At 53.5% G+C, this 26,222-nt stretch overlaps 1 protein-coding gene across 9 annotated transcripts in view; it reads left to right on the top strand.

The window, feature by feature from the left end:
- Window positions 1-25,631, top strand: part of CERS4 (ceramide synthase 4) — a 54,449-nt gene extending 28,818 nt beyond the window's left edge. For 3 of the 9 annotated variants that reach the window (XM_033196448.1, XM_033196452.1, XM_033196447.1), the window contains exons 2-11: window positions 12,920-13,125; window positions 16,334-16,451; window positions 17,617-17,735; window positions 17,816-17,873; window positions 18,236-18,286; window positions 18,622-18,714; window positions 18,961-19,089; window positions 19,898-20,004; window positions 24,904-25,060; window positions 25,145-25,631. In XM_033196448.1, the coding sequence (XP_033052339.1) occupies window positions 12,953-13,125; window positions 16,334-16,451; window positions 17,617-17,735; window positions 17,816-17,873; window positions 18,236-18,286; window positions 18,622-18,714; window positions 18,961-19,089; window positions 19,898-20,004; window positions 24,904-25,060; window positions 25,145-25,321 (1,182 nt within the window). In that variant the 5' untranslated portion in view covers window positions 12,920-12,952 and the 3' untranslated portion in view covers window positions 25,322-25,631. Of the gene's footprint in view, window positions 1-3,367; window positions 3,485-12,636; window positions 12,713-12,919; window positions 13,126-16,333; window positions 16,452-17,616; window positions 17,736-17,815; window positions 17,874-18,235; window positions 18,287-18,621; window positions 18,715-18,960; window positions 19,090-19,897; window positions 20,005-24,903; window positions 25,061-25,144 lie in introns of those variants that run through there. The other 6 variants (XM_033196451.1, XM_033196455.1, XM_033196450.1 and 3 more) reach the window with 6 other exon arrangements.
- Window positions 25,632-26,222: the final 591 nt, after the last annotated feature.

The following is a 26,222-nucleotide window of genomic DNA, read 5'->3' as shown; positions in this document are numbered from 1 at the left end:
ACCTCCAGAGAGCCAGGGCTGGCTCAGAAGAAAGCCCTAGGGGAGGGAGGGGATTGGCTGGGGAGGGGGCTCTGCCTAGCGTAGGAAGAGCAGGGGAGGCCTCTTAAATAGGAATTTAAATCTGATCCAGGACTTGAAAGGCAAGTGTGAACTGGCCCAGGGAAGAGGGTGGAGACGTGTTGGAAAAAGAGCACTGATGCAGAGGCCTGGGGGCTCGGGCTGGTCTTGGGAATCATAGCATCTGGATGGCATGGGGCTGAGATAACCAGAGCTTGAACAGAGCTGCAGAAGAGAGAGATGATTCCAGAAGGGTGAGGAGGTGGAGGCCCCTCTTTACTTCTTTCCCGCAGCCGGCACCAGGCCAGAGTTGGGCGGGCACCCGCTGGGGGATCGTCATGGTCCAGTATTGGTTGTAGCTTTTGAGGGGAGTGATAGGAAAGATGGTTGCCAGGGAATGGTTCCAAGAAGGTAGAATAGGGGAGGAGGCTGGGGATACTCAGGGGACATGGCCCAGTTTACCGAGGCTCCTGAGCTGCCAGGGGCATAGACGTTAAGAAATTGCATGCTGAGGCTGGGTGTGGTGGCTTATGTCTGTAATCCTAGCACCTTAGGAAGCCATAGTGGGAGAATGGCTCAAGACCAGGAGTGCAAGACCAGCCTGGGCAGCATACCAAGACCCTGTCTCTACAAAAAACTAACGAAAAGGAGCTGGGTGTGGTGGCATGCTCCTGTAGTCCCAGCTACTTGGAAGGCTGAGGCGGGAGGATCACTTAAGTCCAAGAGTTCAAGGCTGCAGTGAGCTGCAATGGTGCCACTGCACTCCAGTCTGGGCAACAGAACAAGACCCTATCTCTTTAAGAAAGAAAAACTGTGGCCAGGTATGGTGGCTCACACCTGTGATCCCAGCACTTTGGGAGGCCGCTGTAGATGGATCACCTGAGGTCAGGAGTTCGAAACCAGCCTGACCAGCATGGTGAAACCCCGACTCTAATAAAAATACAAAAATTATCCGGGTGTGATGGCAAACGCCTATAATCCTAGTTATTCGGGTGACTGGGGCAAAAGAATCGCTTGAACCCGGGAGGCAGAGGTTGCAGTGAGCCGAGATCGCGCCATTGCACTCCAGCCTGGGCAACAAAAGCTAAACTCCATCTCAAAAAAAAAAAAAGAAAAATTGCATGCTGAGCTCCTAGTACCCTGAGAGCTTAGAGGGCAAATAGGAGAAGCTTGCTTTTTGGGGAAACTTTAATCAGCAGAGGTAGGCCTGGGGAGGCCTCCACAGGATCCTATGCACCCTGAGCCCACTGTGGGGGCAAAGCAGCCCCCTCCTCACCCAAGGGAGCTTCTAGCCTTGACTCTGCCCCTTGTTGACTGAGTGACCTGTGATCTGTATCAAGTCACTTTTTTTTTTTTTTTTTTTTGAGACGGAGTCTCGCTCTGTCGCCCAGGCTGGAGTGCAGTGGCGCGATCCCAGCTCACTGCAAGCTCCGCCTCCTGGGTTTACGCCATTCTCCTGCCTCAGCCTCCCGAGTAGCTGGGACTACAGGTGCCCGCCACCTCGCCCGGCTAGTTTTTTGTATTTTTTAGTAGAGACGGGGTTTCACCGTGTTAGCCAGGATGGTCTCGATCTCCTGACCTTGTGATCCGCCCGTCTCGGCCTCCCAAAGTGCTGGGATTACAGGCGTGAGCCACCGCGCCCAGCCTCAAGCCACTTCTTGCTTTGAGCCTTGGGCTTCCCAGTTCCCAAGTTTCCTTTATGGGAATGTTTATGGAGATCAATCCAACCATGCCTGTTAAGGGTGGGTTATTTTTCTAGAGAGTTTGACCACCTGAGCTAACGTCCATGCACCCTCCCACCTGTCCATCTTTCTATTCTACTCATTCATCCATGTAGCAAACATTTAGCTGGCATCTAATGTGTCCAGCCCTGTCTGAAGCTCTGAAAATACAGCTGTGACTCAAACCACATTCTTTCATGAAACTTATGCCTTGGGGTGAAGAAGGCACCCCAATGAAACAGATCAACTGGGACAAGAGGGTTGAAGGAACTACACAGGATCAGGAGACAGAATAATATGGTGGCCTCTCTGGTGGTAGTCTGAGAAGACTGCTTGGAGGAGGTGACATTTGAGCTGAGATATGAATGATGACACAGACATGTATGTGACTGTCTGGGGTGCAAACATGGTACAAGTGAACTTGGTGAGTTGGAAACCCAGCAAGCAGCAGTTGCTGTGGATTAAGCTGGGAAGGCAGCAGGGCCAGAATATAGAGGGAAGAATGTGTCCAGAAATAAGGGGCTCAGGTAAGGCAGAACCTTGGACTAGAGGTCCACCTTGGAGTCTTTGCAGGGAGTGGTACCTCAACCGGTGGCATCTCTGGTCACTAGCACCCTGTGTGAGGCCCCTGCTCATAAAGGTTCAGAGTGGAAGAGACAGGGCCATCTGGAAGGGACAGCCAGGACCTGGTGCAGAGGCAGGCTGTGGTTATCTGCAAACAGCCCCCTTCCTTCCAGAACATCACGTGCTCCCGTCTGAGCCTCTGGCCGCAGGAATCAGGTGACCCCAGGCAGCAGGCCAGGCTGCAGGGGCGGGTGAGTGAGTCAATATATGCAAGTGTGTGTGTGTGTTTTCATCTCTGGGAGGCCCAGACATCTGGGGTCTGAATTAATTGCCTTTTTCACAACCCGGGACAAGTCCTGTATTTCCAGCTAGATTGAAAGCAAAACCAAACAAACCTATGTACATAGCTCTGATCTACTGAGCAGTGCCGGAGTCCATGGGGGTTCGGGGAAGCCGTGGGGACCAGTCCTCCTCACTCAGACCCCTGGAGGGGGACCGGGATCCTCTGCTCATTCCCCCCAACCCACCTCCCGTGTCAGTACAAAGCCCCATTCTCTTTCTTTCTCCCAATCCAGGGCTATTTTTAGCCACTAAGAAGGATTATCAGTTTGGTTCCCAGGTGGCAGGGGCCGAGCTGGGAGTGGGGCCAGGGAGGTTTCAAACAGCAGCCAGGCTTGGGGGCGGGTGGGGTGAGGGGAGAAGAGAGACTCGGGCCGGTCACACTGGCCCTGCCACCCACGCGGTGGCTCTGCAGATGACCCCGAAGCTGCTGTCGTCCAGCCCAGCCCAAACACATCAGCTGCAGATTTAAGGGAAGGTGGCAGAGGAAAGGAAAGCTTCCAGCAGCCTTAGACACCTCAGATGCTGGAAACCATCCTAAGGGCTTGGAAGAACCATCTAGAAGCCTCCACAGTCCAGCACCCCTTCCTTCCAGATCACTCCCCATCCTGCCCCCGCCTCGTGTCTACTGGTAACCATCACGGTCTCTAAGTTGTTTTTTTTGGGTTTGTTTTTTTCCAAAACAGGATCTGCTCCGTCGCCCAAGCTGGAGTGCAGTGGTGTGATCACAGCTCCCTGCAGCCTCAAACTCGTGGGCTCAACCAGTCCTCTCACCTCGGCCTCCTGAGTAGCCAGGATTACAGGTGTGTGACACTATGCCCACCTAATTTTTAAATTTTTTGTAAAGATGGGATCTCGCTATGTTGCCCTGACTGGTCTCCAGCTCCTGACCTTAGACAATCCTCCCACTTCAGCCTCTCAAAGTGCTGGGTGTGAGCCACTGCACCTGGTCCTCTAAATTTTACTAGGTGCTCATTCTACCTCAGGTGCCATTCGCAACCACTTCATGTGGAAGAGGGACTAAATTGTTTGTTCCATTTTACAGATGAAACTGAGGCACAGACAGGCCATGTTCCATGGCTGGTAAACGGGTAAGGCAGGAATCAGGAATCAGATCCGTTGTGATATCAGCATGGAGTGTTTATAAACTGCCCGCCTGCCCTGAGCCTCACAATAGCCTGATAGAACAAAGAGGGAATCTAGCTGTACCCATTTTTCAGATGGGACAACTGAGGCCCAGGAAGACAGAGGATGACAGGGAATGAACAGAACTGGATCCAAAAGAGAAAAGCTAGAAATTGAGGAACACATCCCTCAGCCTCATTTCTTCCCTTCCCTCAGAAGGAGAAGTTGAACCTTGCTGGCCTGAGGTGCCTGGTTACAGCCATACCTGAGACCCTCCCATATGCCAGACTCTGCCTCAATGCCCCAGGTGCAAGGTCTCTGAGCTACTTAACCACCCTTCAGGGAGGGCACCTGTCCCACCAACAGGTGACGAAATTGAGGCTCCCGGGGCTTTGAAGCATTGCAGCCAGGACTCCAACCAGCCTGCTGGGCTCCAGACCCTGTTCTTTTCTCAAACCACAGCATCTCTTATTTATGCTTTAAGAGGGAGAAGAGGGAAGGGAACAGACAGAGACAGGTTGGTGAGGTTAGTGAGAGAGTAGGACCACTGGGGCCAGACCTCTGCAATTAGGGCATATCAGGTCTGAAGCTTCCTTGGAGAGCTCCCTGGTTTAGAAAATGCATCTGTTGGCCGGGCGCGGTGGCTCAAGCCTGTAATCCCAGCACTTTGGGAGGCCGAGACGGGCGGATCACGAGGTCAGGAGATCGAGACCATCCTGGCTAATACGGTGAAACCCCGTCTCTACTAAAAAAAATACAAAAACTAGCCGGGCGAGGTGGCGGGCGCCTGTAGTCCCAGCTACTTGGGAGGCTGAGGCAGGAGAATGGCGGAAACCCAGGAGGCGGAGCTTGCAGTGAGCTGAGATCTGGCCACTGCACTCCAGTCCGGCGACAGAGCGAGACTCCGCCTCAAAAAAAAAAAAAAAAAAAAAAAAAAAAGAAAATGTATCTGTTCCCCTTTCTGTTCCACTGAGGAAGGGATGGGCATGATTCAGCAGAGGACAGTGGAGTTTAGAACTGGTTATGCTTCCTTCTCCAATCATCCCTGCAAAAACACTGGCCAGCTCCTGACATCACAGTGAATAAGACAGGGTTGGGGGAGGGTGCTTTAACAGGATCCAAAGCAAGGCAATCAGGAGATGCTTTCAGGAGGAGGTGACAACTGAGCTGGGTTTTGAAGGATGCATATGAGTTTGCCAAACAGAGAAAGAAAGTGTTTAAGCCCTCCAGGGCAGAGATGTTGCTTGTTTTCCCCACCATTTTGTGTCTTCAGCACCCAAATACTAAATGAGTATTCTAGGCAGAGGCCGGTATTTGTAAAGGCTAGGATGTGTGAAATTATATGGTCTAGTGGGAGCAGAGTATCAGCTAGTGAACTGGTGGGCATTGAAGCTGGGCACATCAGCAGAGGTGAGGCTTGAGATTGTGAGAAGCCATTGCTCCTGTGGTTCTGCCTCATCCCCTATGCTTATCATGGCTTGAATGCACCAAGGTGTGCAAGGATGCATCCAAGACCCTTGGGTGAGGAGAAAACATGGAGCTGAGGGTCTGGATGCCTGGACCTTCTGGGGACACCTAGCCCCATTCCATCTGCACCTGGGGGGGTCTGTCAGAAAGTTAGCAGGGTCTCTGAGAAGGCTGTACCAGTGACTCAGAAGGCTGAGGTGGGAGGATGGCTTGAAACCAGGAGTTTGAGGCTGAAGTGAGCTATGATCAGGCCACTGCACTCCAGTCTGGGTGATAAAGTGAGACCCTGTCTCAAAAAAAAGGGGGGGATTGCAAATACCCTGCAGTGGTCATGGCTCTGGCTGTGAGGCTGAGTACAGTTGGGACCAGGAGTGCCAAGCTAGCCATGTGTCCTTGAGCCCCCATGGGCACATAGGATCAAGCCAACCTTGTCTGCTAGTGAAGATGGTTTCTTTTTCTTGAGAAATCAACCACCTGGGCTGAAGTCCCCACATCCACCCAGCTGTTCATGTGTCTACTCTGGGATGCCTGGGCCTCATTGTAAGTCTAGACTAGCTGTTATCCTACACCCTTGACTGCTTGTTGGGCCACTGACTTCTAGTGCCCCTCTCTAGCCAGAGTATCCAATGCTAGCAGTTGCTCCTAATACTTCACTGATGCTGAAATGTCAGGTGCCCCATGGCATGATACTCAGCCTGCCCCCTCATGTGCATTCTCTTCCTTTTTTTTTCCCACCCCAAAACAGGGTCTTATTGACCCCTTGCTGATAGATAGAGGATTCCATCTATCTTCATGGATTTCAACAGCAGCCACTCACTGACAAGTCCTACCCAGGCCTCACCCACCGCAGGCCTGTGCCCCAAACCTGAGTAGCTCCTGCCTCCTCCACATGCCCACAGGAACATTTTAGCTGCCCACCCCTGCACCCACAATTTGTGTTGTCTGACACTTAGCCTGACTCCTGTCCTGAAATCAGCTCACCCATTCTGGTTCATCCAGTTCTTCAGATTGGAAGGCTGACAGCTTCAGTGGCCAAGTGGGGTGAGGCTGAAGATGGAATTAAGATTGGTAATCATCTGACTTTGAGAGGGGAGATTATCTGGGTGAACCCAGTGTCATCGCAAGTGTCCTAAAATGAAGAAGACAGAGGCAGGAGAGAGATTGTCAGAATGACGAGATGGGAGAAAGACCCAATGAGCCATTGCTGGTCCTGAAGATGGAGAAAGGGACCAGGAACCGGAGGATGCAGGCAGCCTCTAAAGCCAGAAAAGGCAGGAAATGGCTGGGTGTGGTGGCTGGAGCCTGTAGTCCCAGCTACTCAGGAGGCTGAGGCAGGAAGATGGCTTGAGCCCAGGAGATTGAGGCTGCAATGAGCTGTGATTGTGCCACTGTGTTCCAGACTGGATGACAGAGTGAGATTCCCTCCTCACAGAAAATATAGTCTCTTAGCAATTTTCCAGTATATACTATGTTATTAACTAAAATCATCATGATGTTACTGTACATCATCATGTACAGTAGATCTCTTGGACTTACTACTCCTGCTAACTGAAATTTCATATCCTTTGACCAATATCTTGACAATTTCCTCTCCCAACCCTTCTCTGGCTCCACTTTGGAAAGCATTTGGCTCTTGGGGGGCCCCACTTCTAAAATGTCTCTGGAATCTATCCCCTTATCTCTACCTCATCTCACCTGGACACACCAGAGTACCCTCTTCTGGCCTCCAAAATGCTACGCCCTGCATGGCAACCAACACCCTGAGGATCCCTGCATTATTCAAAACAGAACCAAGGGCAGCGGAACCCCCACATTCACCTGGTGGGAGTGTAAAATGGTCTCACCCTGGAAAGCAGTTTGCCCACCTCAGCCTCCCAAAGTGCTGGGATTATAGGGGTGAGCCACCATGACCGGCTGCCCCCCAGGCTGGTCTTGAACTCTTGTCTTCAAGCAGTTCTTCTGCCTCAGTCTCCCAAAGTGCTGGAATTACAGGCATGAGCCACTGCACCTGGGTCTATTTTTTATTTTATTTGTATATTTTTATTTTTTATTTACTCTGTTTTTGGAGACAGGTATCACTCTGTCATTCAGGCTGGAGTACGGTGGCATGATCACAGCTCATTGCAGCCCTGAACTCCTGAGCTTAAGCGATCCTCCTGCCTCTGCCTCATGAGTAGCTGGGATTACAGCCACATGCCACCATGCCTGGCTAATTTTTATATTTTTTGTAGAGACAGAGTTTCACTATGTTGTCCAGGCTGGTCTCAAACCTCTGGGCTCAAGCAATCCTCCTGTCTCAGCCTCCTAAACACTAGGGTTATGGTATTTTTATTTTTATTTATTTTATTTATTTTTGAGATGGAGTCTTGCTCTGTCACCCAGGCTGGAGTGCAGTGGCGTGATCTTGGCTCACTGCAGCCTCCGCCTCCCAGGTTCAAGCGATTCTCCTGTCTCAGCCTCCTGAGTAGCTGGGATTACAGGCGCCCGCCACCATGCCCGGCTAATTTTTGTATTTTTAGTAGAGACAGGGTTTCACCATGCTGGCCAGGCTGGTCTCAAACTCCTGATCTCAAGTGATCATAGAGGGTCTCCCTATGTTGCCCAGGCTGGTCTCAAACTCCTGGCCAAGCGATCCTCCCAGCACTTGGCCTCCTGAAGTGCTGGGATTACAGGCGTGAGCCACCGCGCCCAGCCTGTTTTTATTTCGTAACATGGCAAGGTTGTCATGAACTGACAAAACTAAGCTATGATGACAAAAGAAAAGGTAGTGGGGGGCAGGGTAAGGTGGCTCACGCCTATAATCCCAGCAATTTGGGAGGCTGAGCAGGGAGGATCGCTTGAGCCCAGGAGGTCAAGTCTGCAGTAAACTATGATTGCACCACTCTACTCCAGCCTGGGCCACAGAGTGAGACCCTGTCTCAACAAAAAAAGCAAAAACAAAAATTGGAATGGAATGGGTGTTACCTTTGGGTGACAGGACAGCGGTGGAGGTTGACTGGGAAGAGGCGTGAAGGAAGTTTCTAGAGGGAATATTTGTGATGAGAGATTGGATTAGCCAGGGATATAGTTTTGTCCAAACTCAGTGACTATACCTTAAGATGTGTGCAGGCCAGGTGCAGTGGCTCACGCCTGTAATCCCAACACTTCAGGAGGCCAAGGCGGGAGGATCGCTTGGCCAGGAGTTTGAGACCAGCCTGGGCAACATAGGGAGACCCTCTCTTTACACAAAAATTTTAAAAATTAGCCAGTTATGGTGGTGTGTGCCTATGGTCCTGGCTATGCGGGGGTTGACGTGAAAAGACTACCTGAGTCCGGGAGGTCAAGGCTTCAGACAGCCATGGTCTCTGCACTCCAGCCTGGGTCACAGAGTGAGACCCTGTCTAAAAAAAACGAAAAGCCTGCATTTCACTTGGGTAAATTTTACCTTGAAAGAAAAAACCCATAAGCAAATATTGAACCCTAGTTAATGATCTGTGTGCTGACATGTGTAGGGGTGATGTGGTCTGAGGTCAGCTGCCTACTTTGAAATGCATCGGGAATAACCAGATAGACTGATGGGTGGATAGAGGGATGGACAGGCAGATGCAGAGGCAGATGGGTGATGGAATAAATAGAACGGAACGCAAAGGGGAGAATGTAGTGGTGGGAATACAGGTATTCACTGTAAAATTCTTTCAACTTTTCCGTAGGTTTGAAATGTTTGTTATAAAATGTTGGGGGAAGGCCGGGCGTGGTGGCTTATGCCTGTAATCCCAGTACTTTGGGAGGCTGAGGCAGGCAGATCACTTGAGGTCAGGAGTTTGAGACCAGCCTGGCCAACATAACGAAACCCCATCTCTACTAAAAATACAAAAATTAGCCAGGTGTGGTGGTGTAATCCCAGCTACTTGGGCACAAGTATTGCTTGAACCTGCAAGGTGGAGGTTGCAGTGAGCTGAGATTGTGCCACTGTGCTCCAGACTGGGCGGCAGAGTGAGACTTCATCTCAAAATAAAATGTTGGGGGAAATAATCCAGATTCTTCCCGGTGGCCCCCATGCCTTGCAGGCTCTGTGCTGCCCCTCATCACCTACCTGCCCTCCTTTCCTCCCTCTCTCCCCCCTCGCTCACTCTGTACCAGCCACACGGGCCTCCTCGCTGTTCCTCCAACATGCCAGGCATGGTCCTGCCTCAGAGCCCTTGCACCTGCTGTGTATATATCTAGAAAGCCTCTCCCCTAGCCCCACTTTCTTGTGTGCAAACCCACAACCTTCTCTTCTTTGTTTTTCCCAAATGTAGGGTCTTGCTTTGTCCTCTAGGCTGGAGTACAGTGGTGTGATTATAGCTCCCTGCAGCCTCAAACTCCTGGGCTCGAGTTGGACTCCCACCTCAGCCTCCTGCATAGCTAGAAGTGCAGATACATGCCACCACACCTGACTGCTTTTTAAATTTTCTGTAGAGACAGAGTCTCACTATGTTGCCCAGTCTGGTCTTGAACTCCTGGGCTCAAGCAATTCACCTGCCTCGACCTCGTAAAGTGTTGGGATTACAGGTATGAGCCACTGTGCCTGGCCTGACCTCATCTTTTTTTTTTTTTTTTTTCCGAGACGGAGTCTCGCTTTGTCACCCAGTCTGGAGTGCAGTGACATGATCTCGACTCGCTGCAACCTCTGCCTCCCAGGTTCAAGTGATTCTCCTGCCTCAGCCTCCCAAGTAGCTAGGGTTACAAGCACATGCCTGGCTAATTATTTTTGTATTTTTAATGGAGACGAGGTTTCACCATTGAACTCCTGACCTCAGGTGATCCACCTGCTTCAGCCTCCCAAAGTGTGGGATTACAGGCATGAGCCACCGCGCCTGGCCTGACCTCTTCATCTTTAAATCCCAGCTCAGATGGTGCCTCCTTAGAGAGCATCTCCTTGATCACATTTAAAATCATGCCACTCTGTTTTCTACTCGGCCCCGTTACACTTTCATATCTCATTCATTTGTGAATCTGTTTGTTTATTGGCTGCCTTCTCTGTTGGTCTATGAACTGGGCAGGAATGTGTTGGCTTCGTTCCCTGCTGTGTCGCCAAGGCCCAGCCCTGACCTGGCACGTACAAGTCAGCTGGAGAACATCTCTTGCCTGGATGGATGGATGGACAGACAGATGCATAGATGCAAGGACAGATGGATAAATGGATGGATGGAAGGGGAAATGGAAGAATAGAGGGACAGAAGGATGGGTGGGTGGAAGGATACATAGGTGAGTGATGAGTGGATAGACAGATGTTTAGATGGGTGGACAGATGATGGGTAGATGGACAGATTTTTGGATCGGTGGATGGAAAATTGGGTGGACAGATGGATAATGGCTGGATGGATGAATGGGTAGGTAGATGGATGGACAGATGTTTGGATAGGTGGATGGATGATGGGCGGGTAGGCAGATGTTTGGATGGGTGGATAGTTGGATGATGGGTAGGTGGATAGATGATGGTTAGATGGACAGATGTTTGGGTGGGTGGATAGATGATGGGTGGTTTGGCTGGGTGAACGGATGATGGGTAGGTGGATGAACGGGTAGGTGGACAGATGTTTGGATGAGTGGACAGATGGGTGGACGGATGAATGGATAGATGATGGTTGGATGGACAGATGTTTGGATGGGTGGACAGAGGGATGAATGGGTAGGTGGATGGATGAATGGGTAGATGGATGAATGAATGGGTGGATGGATGTTTGGATGGCTGGATGGATGATGGGTGGGTGGAAAGGGATGGATGAATGGGTAGGTGGGTGGATGGATGATGGATGAATGCGTGAGTGGACGGATGGATAATGGGTAGATGGATGAGTGGATAGGTGGATGATGGGTGGATGGACAGCTATTTTGATGGATGAACGGATTGATGGGTGGGTGGACAGATGTTTGGATGGGCGGACAGAGGGATGGATAGGTAGATAGATGGTCTTGCTCTGCCACCTAGGCTGGAGTGCAATGGCGCGATCTCGGCTCACTGCAACCTCCGCCTCCCAGGTTCAAGCAGTTCTCTGCCTCAGCCTCCCAAGTAGCTGGGATTACAAGTGCACACCACCATGCCTGGCTAACTTTTGTATTTTTAGTAGAGACAAGGTTTCACCGTGTTGGCCAGGCTGCTCTTGAACTCCTGACCTCATGATCCACCTGCCTCGGCCTCCCAAAGTGCTGGGATTACAAGCAGTGAGCCACTGTGCCCAGCCTCTGGATTTCTTTAAATCCTTCATCTTTGGGGGCTGCTTCAGAGGCAGCTTCCTGCAGTGGAAAGAAACCTTCCTGGACATTTGAGGACTCAAGTTTTGTTTTGTTTGAGATGGAGTCTCGCTCTATTGCCCAGGCTGGAGTGCAATGACGCGATCTCGGCTCACTGCAAGCTCCGCCTCCCGGGTTCACACCATTCTCCTGCCTCAGGCGCCTGAGTAGCTGGGACTACAGGCACCTGCCACCTCGCCCAGCTAATTTTTCGTATTTTTAGTAGAGACAGGGTTTCACCATGGTCTCAATCTCCTGACCTTGTGATCTGCCCGCCTCAGCCTCTCAAAGTGCTGGGATTACAGGCGTGAGCCACGGCGCCCGGCCTTTTGTTTTTTTGTTTTTTTTTTTTTGAGACAGAGTTTTGCTCTGTTACCCAGGCTGGAGTGCACTGGCATGATCTCGGCTCACTGCAACCTCCTCCTCCCGGTTTCAAGCGATTCTCCTGCCTCTGCCTCCTGAGTAACTGGGATTATAGGCGCCTGCCACCATGTCTGGCTAATTTTTGCATTTTTAGTAAAGAGGGAGTTTCACCGTGTTGGCCAGGCTGGTCTCAAACTCCTGCCCTCAAGTGATCTGCCCACCTCAGCCTCCCACAGTGCTGGGATTATAGGCATGAGCCATGGTGCCCAACTACCACTCAAGTTTCTGACCCCAAGCAGCCACTCCCTTGACTTCTGGCTACCATCTTGGCATCAGTTAAGTGCAGAATAATAACTTATTTTTGGGCTGTGTTATTACTCTTGTTAAAAATCAGGCCAAGCACTTTAGGTTGAGAAGCCTGGGTATTACTGTCTGTTTTGTTTTGTTTTTGAGATGGAGTCTCGCTCTGTCACCCAGGCTGGAGTGCAATGGCACGATCTCGGCTCACTGCAACCTCTGCCTCCTGGGTTCAAGCGATTCTCCAGCCTCAGACTCCTGAGTAGCTGGGATTACAGGCACGTGCCACCACGCCCAGCTCATTTTTGTATTTTTAATAGAGACAGGGTTTCACCACGTTGGTCAGGCTGGTCTTGAACTCCTGGCCTTGTGATCCACCAGCCTTGGCCTCCCAAAGTGCTGGGATTACAGGTGTGAGCAACTGTGCCCGGGCAACTACTGTGTTTTACAGATGAACTTGAGGTTCTGAAGGATCAAGTCATTTGCCTGAAGACACACAGCCCAACTCTGCCTTTAACACTGACCAGGCAAGTGAGGGCAGGGGTGATGAGAATGGAGTGGTGCCTACAGTCCCACTCTTCTGGGGCCAGAGGATAGTTCTAAAGTCCCAGGCAAGGGGAGTTCCATCTTCTAGTCCCACCTCCTGGTTGTCAGCTGCGCTGATAACGGCCCAAGTAGGAGTTCTGAGGCTCCAGCCTCTCAGGCCTCACTTGCCCCACCCATTCTGCTTGCAGACTTCCCAGCTAACTGGAACCTGTGTCTACAGAATGCTGTCCAGTTTCAACGAGTGGCTTTGGCAGCACAGGTTCTGGTTACCACCCAATGTCACATGGGCAGAGCTGGAAGATCGGGATGGCCGTGTCTACCCCCACCCCCAGGACATGCTGGCAGCGCTGCCCCTGGCACTGGTCCTCCTGGCCATGCGCCTCGCCTTTGAGAGGTGAGTGTCTGCCCTGCCGCAACCCATCGCCCCCGCAGTCACTCCAGTATGTGCTCGTGCCCTGTGTGCAATTTGCCATTGCAGCATGTCCCGAGTGGAAGCTGGCTTTGCACCAAAGTGCTTTTCCCAGCTCCAGCCTGCCCCCAGCCCCCACCACCCACAATTCTGGCCTCTGATTGCTGGTTTATAGGAACACTGCCCGCAGTTCAGGGCTGGGTGTGCCAACATCTTCATAAAACAGGGATGGGAACCCGGGCACCGTGGCTCACGCCTGTAATCCCAACACTTTGAGAGGCTGAGGCGGGCGGATCACTTCAAGTCAGGAGTTCGAGACCAGCCTGGCCAACATGGTGAAACACCTGTAATCCCAACTCCTCAGGAGGCTGAGGCAGGAGAATCGCCTGAACCTGGGAGGCAGAGGTTGCAGTGAGCCAAGATCGTGCCACTGCACTCCAGCCTGGGCAACAGAGCAAGACTCCATCTTTTAAAAAAAAAAAAAAGAAAAAGGCAAATGTGAGCTGGGGGTGTTATCCCATCCCAAAGGCATCCCAGGGCCTCTGTGAAGGACAGTGGGGTGGGCTGAGGGTTTTCCAGTTTCAAATGCAGGGGTTTTAGCCCTTTAAACAAAAATTTGAATCTAGGCCAGGCGTGGTAGCTGATGCCTGTAATGTCAGCAATTTGGGAGGCTGAGGCAGGTGATCGCTTGAGTCCAGGAGTTCAAAACCAGACTGGGCAACATGGTGAAAACTTGTCTCTATTAAAAAAAATACAGGCGGATCACGAGGTCAGGAGATCAAGACCATCCTGGCTAACACAGTGAAACCCCGTCTCTACTATAAAAAAAAAAAAAAAAAAAAAAAAAAGGCCGGGCGCGGTGGCTCAAGCCTGTAATCCAGCACTTTGGGAGGCCGAGACGGGCGGATCACGAGGTCAGGAGATCGAGACCATCCTGGCTAACACGGTGAAACCCCGTCTCTACTAAAAAAATATAAAAAATTAGCCGGGCGAGGTGGCGGGCGCCTGTAGTCCCAGCTACTCGGGAGGCTGAGGCAGGAGAATGGCGTGAACCCGGGAGGCGGAGCTTGCAGTGAGCTGAGATCCGGCCACAGCACTCTAGCCTGGGCAACAGAGCAAGACTCCGTCTCAAAAAAAAAAAAAAAAAAAAAACTAGCTGGGCGAGGTGGCAAGCACCTGTATTCCCAACTACTCGGAGGCTGAGGCAGGAGAATGGCGTAAACCCGGGAGGCAGAGCTTGCAGTGAGCTGAGATCAGGCCACTGCACTCCAGCCTGGGCAACAGAGCAAGACTCCGTCTCAAAAAAAAAAAAAAAAATTAGGCTGGATGCAGTGGCTCACATCTGTAATCCCAACACTTTGGGAGGCCGAAGCAGGCAGATCATGAGGTCAGGAGTTCGAGACCAGCCCGACCAGCGTGGTGAAACCCCGTCTCTACTAAAAGTACAAAAAATTAGCTGGGTGTGGTGGTGCACGCCTGTAGTCCCAGCTACCCAGGAGGCTGAGGCAGGAGAATTGCTTGAATCCAGGAGACAGAGGTTGCATTGAGCCAAGATCATTCATGCCACTGTACTCCAGCCTGGGTGACAAGAGCAAAACTCCATCTCAAAGAAAAAAAAAAGCCTCAGCCCCACCAGTAGCTGGGACTACAGGCATGGTTCCACCACGCCTGGCTAATTTTTTTTTTTTGAGACAGAGCTCTTTCACCTTGGCTGGAGTGCTGTGACACGATCTCAGTTCACTGCAACCTCTCCGTCCCAGGTTCAAGCAATTCTCTGACCTCAGCCTCACAAGTAACTGGGATTACAGGCATGTGACACCATACCTAATTTTTGTATTTTTAGTAGAAACGGGGTTTTGCCATGTTGGCCAGGCTGGTCTCAAACTCCTGACGTCAGGTGATCCGCCTGCCTTGGCGTCCTAAAGGGCTGGAATTACAGGCGAGTGACACCACAACCCAGCTAACTTTTGTATTTTTGGTAGAGATGAGGTCTCACCATGTTGCCCAGGCTGGTCTTGAACTCCTGAGTTCAAGCGATCCTCCCACCCTCCACCTCCAAAAGGAGACCCTGCCTCTTAAAAACAAAACCCAGAATCCTGAGTTCAAATTTCAGGTCTTTCGCCTGCTCAGTGTCTCCTCGGGCATGTCTCTGACCCTCGGAGCCTCAGTTTACCCATTACGACAATGGGGGGACTAAGGGTTAGGTGAGCCAGTGTGTAACATGGACTTGGCTCCATGCTTAGCAGATAAGCACTCATTAAGTATCTGCCCTTTCTCTCTGCAACATGATTTAGTCTGCAATGAGTTCCTTGCTCGGCTGCTCTGAGCCTTTCCCCAAATGAGGGATGATGTTGGGCTGGATGGTGGATGTAAAATTCAGTCACCACCTGTGGTGTTGGCACGCCCTCTTGTGGGCAATATGTTGGTTGACCAGGGTCCCTGATCTCCAAGTCTTTACCCTGGAATGGGGGATGCTGGGAGGCTTGAAGCGGGAACAGCCCCTGCCTGTGGGGAGCCCCTAGCCTGGCGGGGGGTCAGGCTAGGACCCAGGCCACAGTGAGACAGGCAGTGAAGAGACTCCGATCCCTGGTTTGGGATTGAGCAAAGGTACCTCTGTACCCCAAGAGCTGGTCTGCACACCCTCACCCAGCAGACACATCACAGGTTCAAGTGCCTTTTTTTGAGATGGAGACTCTGTCTCCCAGGCTGGAGTAGAGTCACGCCATCCTGACTCACTGCAACCTCCACCTCCAGGTTCAAGCAATTCTCCTGCCTCAGCCTCCCATGTAGCTGGGATTACAGGCACACACCACCACACCCAGATGATTTTGTATTTTTAGTAAAGACAAGGTTTCACCATATTGGTTAGACTGGTCTCGAACTTCTGACCTCACGTAAGCCAGCTGCCTTTATGTTTGGTCTAACGCAGCAACCGGGCTACCCCTCCAGGGCCCCAGGGGATGAGGCCAGGAATAAGTGGAAAATCGAGTCCTGTTTCACGAACCTTTCTGACTCTGGACCTCCAAACCCTCTGAGCAGATGGAGAAGACAGACCCCAAGTCTTACACACCCTGCCATGTGCCAGCTGTGCCCTCTGAGACTTGGTTTACCCACCGATAGCATGTCTGCCCCTGCACACAGGCAGTCACGTCTCTTCACCTGGGCCGATGGGCTCTGTCTCCCTTGCACCCAGATTCATCGGCCTGCCCCTGAGCCGGTGGCTGGGTGTGAGGGATCAGACCAGGAGGCAGGCGAAGCCCAATGCCACGCTGGAGAAACACTTCCTCACGGAAGGGCACAGGCCCAAGGAGGTGAGCGCCCCCAGTGCCCTGCGACCGGCACTACTGCCCTGGGGGTGGGGCCTGCGGGTGGTGTGTGGCCCATTTGTTGAGGCAGGAGAAGCCAAGGTGGCTTCAGGCACCCCCGCAATGCCCCCACTTTCCACTCTTCATCCCCGATTCCTTGGGAAATGAGGCCCCGCCCCTCCCAGCCTCCCTGGGAGGTGGAGCCCCGCCCCTCCCAGCCTCCCTGGGAGGTGGAGCCCCGCCCCTCCCAGCCTCCCTGGAGGTGGAGCCCCGCCCCTCCCAGCCTCCCTGGGAGGTGGAGCCCCGCCCCTCCCAGCCTCCCTGGGAGGTGGAGCCCCGCCCCTCCCAGCCTCCCTGGGAGGTGGAGCCCCGCCCGCCCCTCCCAGCCTCCCTGGGAGATGAGGACCCACCCCCCCAGCCTCCCGGGAAGGTGGAGCCCCGCCCCTCCCGGCTTCCCTGGGAGATGGAGCCCCGCCCCTCCCAGCCTCCCTGGGCCTCAGTGGGCATAGTTGCACAATGGACAGATTGTAGGACAGTGAAAGTAGCTGCATGCTCTCCTATTCTGGGGGAGGAATGGAAGGTCTGAGCTGGTAGGAGATGGAGTAACAGAAGCAGCTCTCTGACCCTCCCTCCATTCCCGTCTCTGGTGTGGCTGCCTGCTGGACAGGCTCTGCACTGTGGAGACGTGGGTGCATCCTGAGTGGGGGGAATGATGAAGACCACATGCCCTGGGGTCAACAGGGCAGTTTCCACAGAGCTAGAAACCACGTGACTCCCCCTCTACTTGTCAATTTTTCTTCATGTAGGGCTTGGGGCTGGGGCAAGGTCTCAACTGCCTGCCTAGGTTGGAGGTGGGACCCGACCGTTCTGGAGGGACGCAGGGAAGCCTATCTGTGGGTAGAGGAGGATGCACACCAGCATCTCTTAATCCCATCCCCATCAGCGACCTGCCTGCCCTATGAACAGGATTGGCTTCTCTTAAGGCCTAAGTGTTCTGCAGGCCCCCCAGGCTGGGACCCCCAACACTGCCTCTCCATATAGACATGATCACCTTGTAGGCAAGACGTGGGGCTGCAGTGGAGGAGAGGGCAGAGCCAAGTCCTGTCTGGGGACACAGGGGAAGCCACCACAGGGCGTCTGTGACCCTTGTCCCCATCACCCCCTCCCCCAGCCCCAGCTGTCCCTGCTGGCTGCCCAGTGTGGCCTCACACTGCGGCAGACCCAACGATGGTTCCGGAGACGCCGGAAGCAGGATCAACCGCAGCTGACCAAGAAGTTCTGCGAGGCCAGGTAAACCCAGGATGGGGCTTCTGGGGTGCAGGGCAGCAGGGGGGTGTCTCCTGTTTTCAAAGCTCCCTCCCTATCCGCAGCTGGAGGTTTCTTTTCTACCTGTCCTCCTTCGTGGGTGGTCTCTCGGTCCTGTACCACGTGAGTGTACCCAAGTGTAGCTGACTGCTCACCCGCCCCGTCCTCCTGTCCCAGAAATGCCTCCTATGCCCCAGGCCTGGATCTGGTGGGAGGGAGTGTGTGGAGGGGTGCAGCCGAGGAGAGCGCGAGCTTGGCCAGGTGGTGGTGAATTCACGCAACAGGTACTTAGGATCTACCATGCACCAGAAGTTTAGGGTTCTGCAATGAATGAGCTCGCCAGTCCAGATTGAGAGGCAGGAAAAAGCAGGGCTGCGTGAAGGCAGCATTTACGAGACCCTGGAAAGAGCCCCCAAAGAGGCACAGACCCAGGGTGGGAAGCTGGATTCTCACCTCCGCACAGCCTGACACCTGTTTCCCTGCAGGAATCATGGCTGTGGGCCCCAGTAATGTGCTGGGACAATTACCCAAACCAGGTGAGTGGCAGTGTAGGTGTGCGAGCAAATGCTTGGAGGCCAGGGTGATTATCTCAGTTGCTGCAGCCATGGACCTGGGACCTGAGCCCTGACCCCATCATCATTCCCCGCCTCCTACTCTGTCTTTGATTCCTCTGGGGAACAGAGAGGGGCTAGGAAACTCCAAGCAGGTGCTTCCACCAAACCACTGCCCTTGATTACCTCCAGGGATGGGGAGCTCACTCATTGGGATTCAAGTATCCTGGTTTTGAGCAAAGGGAGTGGGCCCTGAGCCATACCCCTGCCCGACTGGAGCCTTCGCTCCCCAGAGCTAACCTTGTCCTGCCCTGCTGCAGACCCTGAAGCCATCCCTGTACTGGTGGTACCTCTTGGAGCTGGCTTTCTACCTCTCACTGCTAATCAGGCTGCCCTTTGATGTCAAGCGCAAGGTGAGGCCACACAAGAGTCTGGAAGACCCCGTCCCTGGACAGGGAGCTGGGGAGCTGGGGTGCTGGGTGGTAAGGCAGCCTCACAACCGTACCTTGAGAGCTCCCTGGTGCCTCTTGCGGGAGGTATAGAGGCCATGGGCCCAGAGGCCACACAAACCCCTTGAAAGGATGCACTTCTTGGGCCATAGGGTGGGGCACCTTCCAGCATCAAGCCTCATCCCCACCGTGACCCCCTGTCTCCTGCAGGATTTCAAGGAGCAAGTGATACATCACTTCGTGGTGGTTATCCTGATGACCTTCTCCTACAGCGCCAACCTGCTGCGCATCGGCTCTCTGGTGCTGCTGTTACACGATTCCGCCGACTACCTGCTAGAGGTGGGCCTGGCCCCTGCCTGACCCTTCCCAGCTGCTGTACCCAGCCCTCCCAGGTGCCCCTAGAGATGAGGTCCCATTTCTCCCAACCTTCCTGGGAAATGGAGCCCACCCTCCTGGCCTCCTCGGGGAATAAGGCCCTGTCCCCTCTGTCTTCCAGGCTGATAAGGCCCCACCCCCTCTATCTTCCTGGGTGATGAAGCCCCACCCCTCCTAGCTTCCTTGGGCAGAGGGCCCCCCCCCTCCCCGCTTCTCAGCTTCCTTGGGAGATGAGGTCCTGCCCCTTCTGTCTTCCTGGGAGATAAAGCCCCGCCCCTCTCAGCCTCCCTTCTTGGAGGATACAACTACAGACATGTGCATGCATGCATGTATTCACTTTTTGAGATGGAGTCTCGCACTCTTGCCCAGGCTGGAGTGCAGTGGCGCGATCTCTGCTCACTGCAACCTCTGCCTCCCAGGTTCAAGCGACTCTCCTGCCTCAGCTTCCCAAGTAGCTGGGATTACAGGTGCCCGCCACCACGCCCAGCTAATTTTTGTATGTTTAGTAGAGATGGGATTTCACCATGTTGGTCAGGCTGGTCTCGAACTCTTGACCTCAGGTGATCTGCCACCTCAGCCTCCCAAAGTGCTGGGATTACAGGCGTGAGCCACCGTGCCCGGCCTATATTCACACTCTTTACGTTTCCTGGAAATGTAGGTAGTTCCTGGAATCAAGGCCCCACCCCAACTCACCTGTTCCCGTCCCATAGCACCTTCTCCTTGAGGCCAGGCCCCTGGTCCTGAGCCCATTTCTCCATGCTGCCCTTCTCAGGCCTGTAAGATGGTCAACTACACGCAGTATCAGCAAGTGTGTGACGCTCTCTTCCTCATCTTCTCCTTGGTCTTCTTCTACACCCGACTGGTCCTCTTCCCCACCCAGTGAGTCAGCCCTCCCATGGGGGTCAGGGAGGTGGGAGGCCATGTCTGAGATTCCAGGACTGCCTCACCATTGGTACCCTGCCCTAAGGAGCAGGGGAACATGGTTGGGAGAGTTCCAGGAGAAGGCACGCCAGGCACAGGGCACAGCATATGCAAAGGTGCAGAGGCGAGACAGAGAATTAGGAATTACTCAGCGTGCCTGGACCATGGAGTGGGAGGAGGGGTCAGGGTTGCCAGCGCACCAAAGTCTGCCCAGTAAATATTTATGGGGTCTCTTGAGTGTGCTGGGAACACAGCAGAGGCCACAGTTCAAAGATCCCTGCCCTCGTGAGCAGACACTTCATGGGTGGAGCGGATGGTAAAGGAGGCAGCCAGGTGAACTACACAGCATGCAAAGGAGAGATTTACTAACAAGAAAATAAAGTCGGGGGGGGCCGGACGTGGTAGCTCACACCTGTAATCCCAGCACTTTGGGAGGCTGAGGCGGGCAGATCACTTGAGGTCAGGAGTTCAAGACCAGCCTGGCCAACATGATGAAACCCTGTCTCTACTAAAAATACAAAAATTAGCCAAACGTGATGGTGCAAGCCTGTCATCACAGCTACTCAGGAGGCTGAGGCAGGAGGATCACTTAAACCCAGGAGGCAGAGGCTACAGTGAATTGAGATTGTACCACTACACTCCAGCCTGGGTGACGGAGGGAGACTTCGTCTTAAAAAAAATAAAACAAAACTGGCCAGGTGTGATGGCTCAACACCTGTAATCCCAGCACTTTGGGAGTCCGAGGTGGCTGGATCACCTGAGGTCAGGAGTTCGAGACTACCCTGGCCACCATAGAGAAACCCCATCTCTACTAAAAACACAATAATTAGTACAACACTAATTATTGGTTTTAGTTAATACTGGGCATGGTGGCGGGCACCTGTAATCCCAGCTACTCAGGAGGCTGAGGCAGGAGAATCACTTGAACCCAGGAGGTGGAGGTTGCAGTGAGCCGAGATCACACCACTGCACTCAAGCCTGGGTGACAGAGCAAGACTCCATCACTACATAAATTTTTTTTTTTTTTTTTTTTTTTTTTTTTTTTTTTTTTTTGAGACCGAGTCTCGCTCTGTCGCCCAGGCTGGAGTGCAGTGGCCGGATCTCAGCTCACTGCAAGCTCCGCCTCCCGGGTTTACGCCATTCTCTCGCCTCAGCCTCCCGAGTAGCTGGGACTACAGGCGCCCGCCATCTCGCCCGGCTAATTTTTTGTATTTTTTTTAGTAGAGACGGGGTTTCACAGTGTTAGCCAGGGTGGTCTCGATCTCCTGACCTCGTGATCCGCCCGTCTCGGCCTCCCAAAGTGCTGGGATTACAGGCTTGAGCCACCGCGCCCGGCCACTACATAAATTTTTTTAAAAATGTCAGGAAGGGAGCAGGAAGTATGGGAGGGGTGGGTAGTTGGAATTAGAGTGGCAGGGAATGCCTCGCTGGCAGCGTTCGTATAGAGAGGTGGGAGGGAGGTAAGGGACAGAACCACGTTGATCAGAGGGGAAGACTGGTCCAGTCAGAACAGCATGTGCAAATGCCCTGAGGCAAGACCATGCCTGGCATGTTACAGGAACGTCAGCAAGGAGGCCTGTGTGGATGGAGCAGAGTGGGTGAGGGTGAGGGCGAGGGCAGGGAGGGAATGGGGGTAGGCCGTGCAGGTCCTTGAGAGCTGTGGGGAAGACCTTGGCTTTCACCCCGAGGGAGATGGGAGTCACGGAGATCATAAGCGGAGGAGGGATTCGATCTGACCTAGCTGTTCTGGATGCCCTCTAGCAGCTGCAGGGGAACCATCATGGGAAGTATGGGCAGGAACGAGAGGACCCAGGGTAGGCGAGATAAGTGAGCAGACTCAAGGGGATGCCTCTGGGATCAGGAGATGGGAACAGTCACAGAAAGAACTGCTTGAGGCAGCAGGAGTTCAGCCCTGCTGGGTTTGAGGGGTCTGTGGCCTCAGAGGAGACATGGAGACAGCAGTGGGCATGCCAGTCTGGGCTTCTGGGGAAAGGTAATGTAGGAGTTGCCAGTGCATGGCTGGTATTTTCAGCCAGCAGCCTGGATAGCATCACCTAGGGACCAGGTGTGGACAGAGGCTCAGTCCTCGGGCTCCCTGATGTTTGCAGGTCGAGAGGAAGAACACGGCCCATGGAGCATATGAGTCAGATCACATCCCTCCTCTGGCTACAACCCTCCGTGGCTCCCATCTGTCCTGGGTTCAAGGCCTGAGTAGATTAGGCAGAAGTGACTGTGAGATGGGGAGATGGTGGGGTGGGGGGAGGGGCCCGGGGAGGAGGGAAGGCCGCTGGCAACCTGTTATACTGGTTGGTGGTGGTGCAGGGCTAAACACTGTGGAGTGAGGAAGGCAAGGTCGCTGGTAACCCTACAGCTGATTACCGGGTAGGAGAAACACAGCAGCTATAGTCAGTACTTTTTTTTTTTTTTTTTTGAGATGGAGTCTGGCTCTGTTACCCAGACTGGAATGCAATGGCATGATCTTGGCTCACCACAACCTCTGCCTCCTGGGTTCAAGCGATTCTCCTGCCTCAGCCTCCTGAGTAGCTGGAATTACAGGCAGGCACCACTACACTTGGCTAATTTTTGTTTGTTGTTTGTTTGTTTTTGTTTTAGAGAGGGGTTTCACTATGTTGGCCAGGCTGGGCTCGAACTCCTGACCTGGTGATCCACCCACCACCACCTCCAAAGTGCTGGGATTATAGGCATTAGCCACCATACCCAGCCCAGCCAGTACTTTGAAGGAGTTCCAAAGAAAAAGAAGCCTACAGGGAAAAGAAAAAAGTTGGTACCCAGAGGGGCAGAGTAGAGTCAAGAGTGAGTTTTTTGGTTTCTCCTTTCTTGTGTAAAATAACAGCGGGGTTGGCACTAATGATAAAGAACCAGCAGGAAGGCCAGGTGTGGTGGCTCACACCTGTAATCCCAGCACTTTGGGAGGCTGAGGCGGACAGATCACTTGAGGTCAGGAGTTCGAGACCAGCCTGGCCAACATGGCAAAAACAACCTATTAAAAATACAAAAATTGGCCAGGCGCGGTGGCTCAAGCCTGTAATCCCAGCACTTTGGGAGGCCGAGACGGACGGATCACAAGGTCAGGAGATCGAGGCCATCCTGGCTAACATGGTGAAACCCCGTCTCTACTAAAAAAATACAAAAAACTAGCCGGGCAAGGTGGTGGGCGCCTGTAGTCCCAGCTACTGGGGAGGCTGAGGCAGAAGAATGGCGTGAACCTGGGAGGCGGAGCTTGCAGTGAGCCAGGATCCGGCCACTACACTCCAGCCTGGGTGACAGAGCGAGACTCCGTCTCAAAAAAAAAAAAAAAAAAAATTACCCGGGCGTGGTGGCAGGCGCCTATAATCCCAGCTACTTGAGAGGCTGAGGCAGGAGAATCGCTGGAACCCGGGAAGCGGAGGTTGCAGTGAGCTGGATCGCGCCACTGCACTCCAGCCTTGGGGGACAGAGTGAGACTCCGTCTCAAAAAAACAGAAGAACCAGAGCTGAGTTTGAGAAGAGAGGGTGTGGTGGGAGTTGGGCTCCAAGACAGTGTCCCAGGCAACAAGCAAGGAGGAGTTTGAGGGGAGGAGCGGTGCTGGGGAACATTCTTTCCTACTGGCTTGGGTCTCACAGTGAAAATGAAGCCCCACCCCTCCCAGCCTCCCTGGGAGACAAAGCCCCGCCCCTGTCTGGCTACCTGGGAGATGAGGCTCCACCCTCTCTGCCTTCCTGGAGGTGAGGCCCCTCCCCTTTTATACTCTTTGGGAGATGAGTCCCCACCGCTTACCTTCCTGAGACATGAAGCCCCTCCCCTCTGAGGTGAGTAGGCACTCACCTGCTGATGAGGGGGAGGTGATGGGGGTCTGAGTAGTAGAGAAGGTGTCAGAGTGCCACCCAGGAAAGCAGCTGGGATCATAAGTACCCGCTTGGGTGGGGTTCATGAATGGCCAGTCAGGGAGCTTATGTGTGTTCTGCTCATTTAGTACAAGCAAGTGACAGTGGGCCTAGCATACCCAGCTCAAGAGTGTAGGTATGGGTCGGGCGTGGTGGCTCATGCCTGTAATCCCAGCACTTTTTGGGAGGCCGATACCGGCGGATCATGAGGTCAGGAGATCGAGACCATCCTGGCTAACACGGTGAAACTCCGTCTCTACTAAAAAAATACAAAAAACTGGCTGGGCACGGTGGCTCAAGCCTGTAATCCCAGCACTTTGGGAGGCCAAGACGGGCGGATCACAAGGTCAGGAGATGGAGACCATCCTGGCGAACATGGTGAAACCCTGTCTCTACTAAAAAATACAAAAAAAACAACTAGCCGGGCGAGATGGCGGGCGCCTGTAGTCCTAGCTACTCGGGAGGCTGAGGCAGGAGAATGGCGTGAACCCGAGAGGCAGAGCTTGCAGTGAACTGAGATCCGGCCACTGCACTCCAGCCTGGGCAACAGAGCCAGACTCCGTCTCAAAAAAAAAAAAAAAAAAGAAAGCTATCACTTTCTCAACTAATAAGTGGATCACAAGATCAACAGGGTGATGCACACCTGTAATTAGTAAAAAAAATACAAAAAACTAGCTGGGCGCGGTAGTCCCAGCTACTCGGGAGGCTGGGGCCGGAGAATGGCATGAACCCAGGAGGTGGAGCTTGCAGTGAGCCCAGATCGTGCCACTGCACTCCAACCGGGGCAACAGAGCAAGATTGATTCCATCTCAAAAAAAAAAAAGGACAGAGTGTAGGTATGATGGGATGGGGGGCACTAGGGAGCCATAGAAGGTTATGGAGCAGGGAAGGCCATGCTAGTTAGAAATTCCTAGGACTAGGGACCACAGCAGCTGGTCAAGCCCCGGCCTCCTCCTCTCCCTCCCGCTGTAGGATCCTTTACACCACATACTACGAGTCCCTCGGCAACAGGGGCCCCTTCTTCGGCTACTACTTCTTCAACGGGCTTCTGATGTTGCTGCAGCTACTGCACGTGTTCTGGTCTTGCCTCATTCTGCGCATGCTCCATAGCTTCATAAAGAAGGGTCAGGTATGGCTGGACCTCCCCGGGGGCCCCAGCCCCAAGCTCCTCCTACCTGCTTGCTCCGAGCTCCATCCCTCTCTCGTTCCCCAGATGGAGAAGGACATTCGTAGTGATGTGGAAGAATCAGACTCCAGTGAGGAGGAGGCGGCGGCCCAGGAACCTCTGCAGCTAAAGAACGGGGCAGCTCAAGGGCCGAGGCCAGCCCCCACTGATGGCCCTCGGAGCCGGGTGGCCGCGCGTCTAACCAGGCACACAACGGCCACATAGCCAGGCGGGGCTGGCCGTAAAGGGCTGCCCCCAACGCCTTGGATATTTCTGGGGTGACTGGACTGGCAGCCCTGGGCCACCTTTCTGGAGACAGGGAGAGCCCCACCCGGGGTGGGCGGGGAGGGTTGATGATCTGTCTCCAGCCCCTTCCTTCTGCCCACCCGCCCTTCTTCCCTCTGGGCAAATGGACAGAGCCGAGAGCCAGCAGCTAGATGTTGTGCCTGGCCAGAGACACCTCCAGGCTGTAGCCTGGGGGCTGGGGGGAGCCCCAGCCTGAAAAGGGTCCGATTAAAACATAAACAGAGCCAAATTTTCTGCCTGAGAACTTAGGTCCCTATCAAAGCTCCTTCATCCCCTGAGACTCCCGAGGGAGCCAGGCCTCTATACTTACATACCCCACTGACGGGATACTCACTGCCACCCAAGGATGCAGGGCTCCAGGGGCCCCAGATAGGAACAGAGCCCAGAGACCACCCCCTCCCCATGCTGTTCCCAGATGAGCCTCTGACTCGCCAGCCAGTGACTCAAACAAGCCCCTCCCTCCACCCTTAGGGTACCCTTGGTCAGTCTCTCAATGACTTACAGACTAGCTCTGAAAGGTCACGTCCTTTGCCCAAGCTCACACGGAGGTCGCAGACCAGGCCTGTCTCTGAAGTCCTTAAGTCCAGTAGATTTCCCATCTTTGTGGTCCCTGAAGCCTCCCTTGGGATAGTGGAGGGAGTGGGGTAAAATCCCACAGGCTTCCCAAGGGTTAGCCTTGGGGAGGTCACTGTCTCTTCAAGAGCTCCAAAAATAAAGAAACAGAGGCGAGGCCAGGCCTAGTGGCTCACACCTGGAATCCCATCACTTTGGGAGGCTGAGGCAGGCAGATCACTTGAGGTCAGGAGTTCAAGACCAGCCT

The sequence above is a fragment of the Trachypithecus francoisi genome, unplaced genomic scaffold, assembly GCF_009764315.1.
Source record: "Trachypithecus francoisi isolate TF-2019V2 unplaced genomic scaffold, Tfra_2.0 Lachesis_group5, whole genome shotgun sequence".
In the NCBI taxonomy this organism is placed as follows: domain Eukaryota; kingdom Metazoa; phylum Chordata; class Mammalia; order Primates; family Cercopithecidae; genus Trachypithecus; species Trachypithecus francoisi.
The sequence above is the reverse complement of the archived record's forward strand: the minus strand, read 5'-3'. Positions and strand labels throughout refer to the sequence as shown.